This window comes from Epinephelus fuscoguttatus, linkage group LG20, assembly GCF_011397635.1.
Source record: "Epinephelus fuscoguttatus linkage group LG20, E.fuscoguttatus.final_Chr_v1".
Classification (NCBI taxonomy): domain Eukaryota; kingdom Metazoa; phylum Chordata; class Actinopteri; order Perciformes; family Serranidae; genus Epinephelus; species Epinephelus fuscoguttatus.
The window spans coordinates 39,108,638-39,118,878 of NC_064771.1; the positions used below are offsets into that span (position 1 = coordinate 39,108,638).

General features: G+C 45.6%; 1 protein-coding gene across 4 annotated transcripts in view; it reads right to left on the bottom strand.

Annotated features, from left to right (window-relative positions):
• The window catches only part of ndel1a (nudE neurodevelopment protein 1-like 1a), a 30,155-nt gene that overhangs the window by 13,925 nt on the left and 5,989 nt on the right, over window positions 1-10,241 (bottom strand). For all 4 annotated transcript variants that reach the window (XM_049563580.1, XM_049563582.1, XM_049563579.1 and 1 more), the window contains exons 2-3: window positions 9,842-9,938; window positions 2,950-3,103 (exon numbers count right to left, since the gene is read on the bottom strand). In XM_049563580.1, the coding sequence (XP_049419537.1) occupies window positions 2,950-3,103; window positions 9,842-9,927 (240 nt within the window). In that variant the 5' untranslated portion in view covers window positions 9,928-9,938. The remainder of the gene's footprint in view (window positions 1-2,949; window positions 3,104-9,841; window positions 9,939-10,241) is intronic.

Genomic DNA, 10,241 nt, shown 5'->3' on the forward strand with positions numbered 1-10,241 from the left:
TGTCATTTTGTCAGATTGTCAGATCACTTTTGTCAGATTTCCCTTTAAAATATTGTGTTTTTTTAAATGTTGTGTTGTCCGTGATGTGATGTGGTGCTGAGGTTTCAGAATTCTTGATTTGTATTGTAAAATGTAGCTCACTTCAATGCCACCGCAGTTTTGCATCAAACGTATAAAATGAACTGCATTTTACAACACAAAACAACAGAAGAGGAAGGAAACTGTCTCCAAGTTGTGTTTTGTATCTTTCTTTTGTTTATGTTGACTTTTCTGTGAGGTCGTCTTTTTCTGGAAATGTGTTGTTTGTACAGAGGGCTGTATCCATCACTGGGTGAAACTACTTCACCGAGCCATCGCCATCGTATCATTAAGAGCAAAAACATCCTCACAAAAAAAACAAAACAAAACTTGCAGGGCTGTGGTTTCTCCCACAGAACAGATTCCACACATCAAGTGAACACTTTGCTCTGAAAGCTGGCAGACACTCTGGCAGTAATATCTCCTCCCTGCTGGAAACACAGAGACATCAATGGGCCTCCCGCCGCTCTGTAATTATGAAGTGAGAATAAGACTGAGAGACACAACCTGATGCATTATGTATGAGACAGATCACAGATCAGCTGCATCAGCCGACAGACGACAGGACTGAGCAGGAGTCGGTTTAGAAGTGTTGAGATTAGAAAAGAGAGGAACATCAGCAGCAGCAGCATCTTCCTGAGGTGAGATTAACATTTAGATCACACGTAGACTCACAGACTGTAGCAGCTCCTCTCACACACACACACACACACACACACACACACACACACACACACACACACCTATGCACTTTATTGTGCTGTGCATCATGGGATGAGATTTTATTTTAAGCTCCTAAAGGTGTGATCTTCAGATTTCCCGTGACCTCTGACTTGTGAGCAGAAAGACGAAGCTGCAGGACGTCAAGAGCAAATAAACACGTGCTGAGTGCGTCCAGAGGAGCAGCTGACAGCTGTTACTTCTCCTCCCAAGACACTGCACTCAAGGACGAACGGTGACATAAGAGGAACACATCAAACATTCATCTCCAGCGTCACATGGAGACACGCCGCACTGTCCTGGTACAGGTCGTACAGTAAGGCAAAGTGTTCAGTGTGTTTTTTTAAATAATAACTGACAGGTCGGCCAACACCTGCGTCAGAGGGCCCATCCAAACAGTCTATAGTGCAGTGGTTCCCAACTGGTGGGTCGTGGTCCAAAAGTGGGTCACGGGTCTGTTCTGAATGCAAACGACTCACAAACGTGTCAAGTTTGTAAAAAACACTTTATTCTGAAGTGCAGTGAATTTCTGGCACAGAGCTTTTATTTTGAAGTGCAGTTTCCTGCTGTAGAGTGAGTGACTGACAGACAGCTACGAGACAGAAAGCTAGCTCTACGACATGTCCAAACACAAGTGTGACGCTGAATGTATTAACCTGTGGTGACCTGAGGAGAAATCTGGACGCTGTGGCTGCACCAGGTGGGAACCACATGGCACATGTGTGTTTAGAGCGGCACATAATGTGTGGCACACAGTGAAGCACAAGGGCTGTATTTTGTCCCTTAATTAATTAAAGGTGTGTTTTGGGCGTAAAATGAATTCAACCAATCAGAGTGTGATCTCCCATGGTCTTTAAAGCCAGGTGTGTCTGCAGCTGCCGTGACACTGTCTGCATGCTGGATTCAGCAGATCGGAGTGAGAGTGCTGAGAGCAGTGATGTCACCGCAGCAAATCTCACGGGACATTTGAGCAGCAAAACTAAAAACTGTAGTTGTGAAGGTGACAGAGGAAACAGAGCAAAACCTTTAGCTTCTGAAATAATCAGTGAAGTTGCAGTGCTGCTGGTGACTAAATGCACACAGCGTCTCTCTTAGTGTGGCGACGACTGTCACGTGTTGACCTTTGGTCATGGACCCTGCACGTCGTATGCCTTGGTTGACATCGTTGTCAACTTCAGCCTGTTACATGCATTGTCTCCTTTCAAAACACACTTCTGTTTTTACAGGAAATTTAAAGTTCATATACAGTCTCTTTCAAAATAAAAGCACTACATCAGTACATCACCAAAACTAGATGTTTTTTTTTTTTTTGCCTCCAAGAACAAACACACGTGGTCAGGTTCAAGAAACAAGAACAGGGTTTGTCTTTAGAATCTTACAGGACATGAACACCTCTCTCCCGGGTGAAAGTTGGTGCTTGTTGGACCCATCCATCCATCCGCCCCTCCCGCCTGCTCTACTCTGAGTTTCACTGCCTTAACTTCCGTTCTTGTTCCCCCGCGTTTTGCCCTGACACCACCAAGTGCCGCTGAACTATAACAGCGACCAGCCTTGTGTCATACCGATGTTAAAGGACGTCTTTTTTTGTCAGTGTCTGACGCCACCAGTCAATGACCAAGCGCCAGATTTCGACGACTTCGGAGTGAGACTGGGCTGAGTGTGGAGTCGGACAGCATCTCTGCTCTGCTCTCTGCTACGATCATATTTTACAAAATTTGATGAACATTTTCATCATTAATGACGTATTATTTCACCTGCCCACGACCCAACCGCACCTCCCTGTGTATGTTACAAACCACCTGTGTAGGTGCATCTTACTATCTGAATAACATGCTCTTCATACTGCAGGAGAATACTTTGTCATTCTGACTTTAGAGCAGGTTTTTGTTGATCAATGGTGCCATCACATCCTCAAAACAGCAGCATGCCAACAATGTGTTTGACCACGCCTCATTTTAAGACCTACACGCCCATGGGTGCACAGATGGGCTCAAGTACAGTTGCTTCATACACAAGGTGGGTGCTGGCTGTGAAAATGACAACTACACTACATCAGTCTGAAAGTAGCAGGAACAGCTGTGCCATGCCGTGCCGAGCCGTGCTGTGCCGTGCACCACCTCTGCACAGGGTGAAGATAGGACAGTGCGTTACCTTGAGTGTTTCCACCTCATTCTTGAGTCTGTGGTTCTCGGTCTGCAGGTCCTTCATACGACTCTCGGCCTGGCCCAGCTGAGCTTCCAGCTCGGCCTCCAGCTCCCTGCTCCCCTCCTGGAACTCCAGCAGCTCCTCCCGAGCCTCCTGGCAGCTGAAGGCAAACAGAGGAGGAGAAGCCATTAGACAACAAGGCACGACAGAAAGAGGTCAGCATGCGAGCTGGGGGAGACACAGCAGGTGGCTGCATCATCAGCACGCACCCCACTCTCATTTATTTGTATCTTGTCTGGTCGCTGCAGCGCCGACACAGATACTGCTCCAACAACTGAAACCTGCTGTTCACAATGTCGCGTGTGGGGAGTTTAGAGGATTTCTAACTGTCACAGTCTCAGTCAGATGTGGATGGTAATCAAATACATTTACTCGAGTATCATTCTCCCCTGCGTTCATTTAATATCTGGTCATGTTGCAGATTGAGACACAGAGTATAGTGTGTGTATCAGAGGCTCCTCTGAGCCACTGAGCTCCACTGTTGTCCTGAAACTATTAATAACTCATCAGTGAGACAAACTGTGTCACTGGGTGGTGTGTTCCTTCATCACTGTGAACACACACACACACACTGTAGTTTATCTTGACTCAGTCCCACACACACACACACACACACCGTCCTGCTGCCACGAGTCCTCACTGCAGCAACACATGTGATGATTAATCCGCTGCTGAAAATAGTCCCAAACAAGAAGAAGTGTTGGACAGGTGGACATTTTGACCTGTGATGGACGAACAGTCAGCACATCACTGAGATCATTACGGTGAATGGACTTACATTTATAAAGCACCTCTCTCAGGGTGTCAGCAGGCATCACACACCTGAACATTGTCAAGATATTTTTGACCAGATTTCAGACTGATTTTTGCACAAATCATCTTTTTCTAATTCAATCACTGCAGCACAGAGTAACTATAAGCAGCAGGGGCGATTGCTCTGAGACAACAAGGGAGGCTGAGCTTCCCCTAAAATTTCATAGCAGAAATGGTCAAATATGCACCATTGAATTTACATTAAAATAAGAATTTACACTGCATTAAACGTGTGCTAGGATCCGTTTGAACATCATGACCATGATGTTCAAACAGATGCTCGTGTCAACACGGTGGACACGACAAAATCGTCACTTCCAGGGAGGCTCAGCTTCCCTGGTTCTGTACAGAGTGAGGTTTACTAGAGTGAGTTAGGTTCATCTCCATTTTGCTAACAGTTTAGTGCAAAAAGATCTGTAACATCAGAAATATGGACTTTCACACAGAAGAGGCATCGACAAAGATAAATTAAAACAATGGATAAATTAGACATTAACTTTCTTCCGCCTGCTCACTGAGGACAGTTGGTCAAACATCTACTTTCCCCTCTAAAACTGTTTTATTTATTTGTGCTTATCAAATAACAACAAAGACTAATGTTCATTTTCATGTTTAATTGTTATTGCACAGCTTTGCTCTCCAACGTGCTGCAAACTGTTCATCCTCTGACGCTACCAAACTAAAGTGAAACACTCGCTCATGATTCAGCTCATAAACGTTGTCTTTACATTTTCTCTTCGTCAGCTTTGGAGAGAAAACTTGTGTTTAATTCTTTTGGTCCCACGTGTCCCATCGAGTCAGTGTGATGCTACATTTATGGGAGATTAGACAATTCTTATTATTGAACCCTGAAATGAGGTAAAATGTTTGTGCCAATTAAGACGTCACAATTTCAAATTCAAGGCTACATAATAACTTTTAAGGCCTAATGTTTCCATAATTGAAGTTAAAATATTTTAAGAGCACACTAAAATATTTTATGGCACACTGACGGCACACTGACGGTACACTGACGGCACACTGACGGCACTCTGATGGTACACTGACGGTACACTGACGGCACACTGATGGCACACTGATGGCACACTGATGGCACACTGATGGTACACTGACGGCACACTGATGGCACACTGATGGCACACTGATGGTACACTGATGGCACACTGATGGCACACTGATGGCACACTGATGGCACACTGATGGCACACTGATGGCACACTGACGGTACACTGATGGTACACTGACGGCACACTGACGGCACACTGATGGCACTCTGATGGTACACTGACGGTACACTGATGGTACACTGACGGTACACTGATGGCACACTGACGGCACACTGATGGCACACTGACGGTACACTGATGGCACACTGACGGCACACTGACGGCACACTGATGGCACACTGACGGTACACTGATGGCACACTGACGGCACACTGATGGCACACTGATGGCACACTGACGGTACACTGACGGCACACTGATGGCACACTGATGGCACACTGATGGCACACTGACGGCACACTGATGGCACACTGACGGTACACTGACGGCACACTGATGGCACACTGATGGTACACTGACGGCACACTGACGGCACACTGATGGTACACTGATGGTACACTGACGGCACACTGATGGCACACTGACGGTACACTGACGGTACACTGACGGCACACTGACGGCACACTGACGGGGCTCAGTATCCTGCACAATGATACTTGGACATGCAGACATGACAGGAGGAGCTGGGGATCGGACCGCTGACGACGCACTCCTCCTGAGCCAAAGCTTTGAAATTAGAAATGTGGAGTTCAAAATCTTCAGACCTGGATGTGTGGAGCTTCTCCTGCACGTGAGACATTTTAGTCTATATGACAACAACACAGACAATGACAGACTGAAGAGCACTTGTGTGCATTCAGTCGACCTGACCTCTGACAGTGTGTTCAGCACAAGCATACAGGTCATGTGACCACTGAACAGCTTCACCAGTAAGTGCTGCTCACGTAAGTGTCTGTGGATACAACCATGGATGACCACACTTGGGGACACACACACACACACACACACACACACACAGAGTTATCTAAAAATAGCAACCATCATGTGAGTGAAAGTGCCGGCGTTGGCACGGAGCCAGAAAATCCATTTACAAACGCTGGTGTTCAGCCCACTGTGGGAACACTCTGGTTCCTCTTGAAAAGGTTTGGCTGTGACCGACCGGAGCTTCCTCGTCACACTCAGTACTCTTCATACAAAACACTCCAGCGCAGCTGACGAGCTCAGCGAGCAGACGAACACTTCACGCTGTGGAAATGCTGATTGACGTTTATCTAAAGGTGCAGTAAGTGACTCCACTTTAATACCCTTATTGTTAAATACAGTGAATATATCCTCACAGGCTGCACGCTGTCCGTTTTGTGTGTGCACTGAAAGAAAAAAATCAGGCGTTCATACACACCCCTGGCTCAAAGTGGCTTGGACGGAGCCACGCGACACTGTTCCAGCCGTCAGCAACAGGGGGCCTCGTGCTCATGGACAGGACAGGTCAAAGGTCATAAGCCCAATGTCCAAACCCTTTGGGTACGTTTGGAACCAGCAGTAAACCCTTCAGACATGGTACCTAGACCCTCGGTGTGTTCAGACAGTCCTCTTAAATGTGGGCGGGGTTGTTGTCACTCACTGCTCCGTCCAGCACTCGCTGTATTTCCTCATCAGCGGTGACACAGATGGAAGTCTGCACCTGGTTTATCGTCCACAGAACGAGGCTGCACGCCCACATTTTCACAACAAAACAGAACAGGCTGCAGTGAGAGTCTCTCTCCATGGGATATTTCAAAATAGCAGCTTTGTGCATTTAGTCCTTCTCAGGCAAGCTCAGGGGTTTAGTGTTGCTGTAGCCCACAGGAAGTGAGGATTAGAATATATGACCTTCACATAATCCGCTCCAAATGAATCTATATTTTTAAAGTCATTACTAAAAGTGTGTGTCATATAAAAACTAAAGTGATGGTCAAAGTTGTCACAGTGAAATTTAAGGTGTGCTGATGGATTCACGTCATCAACTCATGCATTGAGTAACATTACAAGTTAACGTTCCACCTTAAAAGTTGTCAGCAGATAAACAGAGATCTGTGTGGGTACATGAGACCCTAAAGAAGAGGCTGGATCATGGGGAGTACCACCAGTTGGTCCAGGAGCTTCCACTTGAGGAGTTCAGGAGTTCATCGTCAGGTGCCTGGAGCGCATAACAGCGAGCAAAAAGCTTCATCCTCATTAAAAACGATGAACACTTCCTGTGTGATCAGGAACTTAAAAATGTGGCGTATGAAACCCTGACTGTCTGAATCCATGTTACTGGTGCACTGCAGTTCCATGACTGTGACTTGTCTTACAGCAAATAACAAACACCATGACATCAGATGCCTCTGTGAAATGTTTCTAATGTCATGAATGGAGTCAGAGAAGAAACACACACACACACACACACACACACACACACACATACACACACACAGAGGACGGATGTTGCCTTTGAAGAGAGCTCATTGTCCACAGGCTCTTATGTAACTGGGTGTGGCCTGACTTCGTCTCCTTCCAGCACAGTGTTGTGATTTCAATCAGCTGCAGAGAAGATTTCAGCTACTTTTATCAGCCCTCACATAATCAGAGCGTTGAGTAACCACGACGGCAGAAACAGCAGCTGCACACGTTACATAAATCCAGTCAAAGGACGAGGTGACAAAGACACATGAGAGCCTTTGTGTTGAAAATGAAACCTGAGCTGGGAGGTTTCACTGGAGCGTTCACTGCTCGTCACACACATGAAACTGTTCCAGCAGAGTCACTGGAGAAGCCAACGCCAGCTTGTGATTGAAAGAGAAATAATGGGCGACTGAAACTTGATGACATGAGCGCACATCAAACATTCCTGCTGTGGTGAGCCGTCGTTCCCACAGACACAAAGACACTGTGCTGCTACTGTCACAGCTGCTCGTCAGACAGTCAGACAGACAGACAGACAGACAGTCAGTCAGACACTCTGTAAAAATACTGCATATCAAGTCTGACATTCAAGATTTCACTTGAAGGATAATTTGGTCAACATGGAGCCTGTTTCCTCATGTTTGTGTGTCTCAGTGACTCTGATGGGAACTACTATGTTTTAAACAGCTCCAGTATTGAGTGAGACAGGCTGCTGCTGTGAGACAGGCTGCGGCTGTGAGACAGGCTGCTGCTGTGAGACAGGCTGCTGCTGTGAGACCACTTTGTGTCAGTTTACGTCCACTGAAAGAGTGTTTTTTTGCCTCTGTCAGGCTCAGACTGTGACTCTGAGTGTGAACTGACAGGATCTCTGCAGAGACAGAGCTTTTTCCTCACGAGTAGGATCCTTGTTTTTAGACAGGAACACACACTGTGATGACACACACTGTGATGACACACACTGTGATGACACACAGCTGGTCTCCCTGCTTCCCTTCACTGGTTCCTGTACAGCAGGGTCGCTCTTTGTTTCACTGTTAGAATCATTACAAAGCAAAAGCAGCATGTGTATACGTTCAGTAGGCTATATCTTCAGTAGCTAGCTAACGTTAGCTAACCCTACACTTTTCAGGGTTTGATTTTGGTTTTGGAACAGGGAAGAAACGTAGATCTGTTTCCAACCTCTCCAGGTAACGAGTGTCATTAATACACGACGTGCCCCAGGCACAACATTTAGCTCCACATGCACAGAACCAGCCTGGACAGCCCGATGCCACGTTATGATTGGCTGGTCTGTGTCCGGGGGCGGGTCTTAGTGAAGGGTCACTTGGTGATGGTGATGTCAGGGCTGAAACAAAAAGGATGTTACTCTCTAACAAAGAGCTCTATCTCTGTAGGGATCTTTCCATCATGTTGTCAGACACTTATAACAATCTGAACCAGTCAGTGTCAAAAACAAACGACATTATTGTGTCAACATGCCCCAAGTCTTTACCCTGCAGCCTGTTGTGCAGCTGCCGGGTGGACACACACAGGGTCCAGAATTAACACTAGCCAAATGCTAGTAAAACAAGTAAGTGGCCAGTAACCTTGCTTCACCCACCAGCCAAAAACACAATGGTAATCTATTGAGTGGCTGGTACAGTTTGAACATTCACTAGCCATTTGGCCGGTGAGTCTAAAAGTTAATTTTGGACACTGGACACACACACATTATTTTTCACCTTCATTAACAGTGTGAGATACGGCATCTGGCCTCGCTGCAGCTCTGTGCTCTCCTCCTGTCCTCCTAGTTTGAATGTTATTATTGATGCTCGCATAAGCAGCATTTTAATGTTACAGCTGGAGCACATTTGAACTCCTTTATATATATACACATACACACACACACACACACACACACACACCATATTTATTAATTCATTACATGTTCTGCTGGTAAAATATTAATGTGTTCAGCTTTCAGTTAAATGTAGTGGAGATGCAGAGAGGTAGAAAGAGGCCTCGCACACAATTTAAATTCTCAAGTGAAGTCAAAGCACCTCGACATTATACTGAAATACTTGTAATATGTTAAAGGCTGGCCATACTCATATTTTCTTTCTAATGGTCAACACATCCCATGACATTTATAAACGATGCGTACGCACAAAACGAGGTGTGAAAGAGGCGTCCACCATTTTTCATGCTAAAGTTGTGATGTATTAAAACAGACTTGATGGAGAAACTCTGACGCACGCTGACGGACATGTTGGAGACAAGAAACTGTCGAGGCTGAAGCCTGACTGTACAAATGGTCAAATATTTTTTGGCGGATATTGGATATTGGATTTTGTCCATACATAGATTTTCAGTCTGGATCCTGCACATTGTTTCATAAATGTCACCCCAGATGTTATTTTTTATAAATGGTCTGAAATGTACAGCAGAGTTTGGTTTTGACGCTCAGATGAAGCAGGATTAATTCAAGTGTTTAAAGGGGAGCTGTTGATGTTAAGAAACATCAGCAGCATGCACAACATGAGCCTGTCACAAACCTTGTCTTGTACTTGAGGGAAAGAGCCTTCCAGAAGTCAATCTCCTCGTCTTTCGAGGAGAATTTTGGGATCATATCCGTTTCCATGGCAAACAAATCTGGAGAGGAAGGAACAAAGAAAACAGGAGTGATTACAGCCAGACAAAAAAAGGTAAAGTTAATCACACAGTCTTGAATCTGTTGAGACGAGTTGATGAACCTGATGAGCAAACTCTCCTCTCTACGTCTACCTCTTTTATTAATTCAATAACCTGAAATCTGTCTGCGCTCTATAAAAAGGCAGCAAGAGACAAATCAGTGATTTAAACCACAGCTGGGAATTAATCATCAAAAGTTCTCCCTGCAGACTGCCAGACACCCAGAGGAGTCCTCCTCACACAGATCTACACACTCCTCAGATA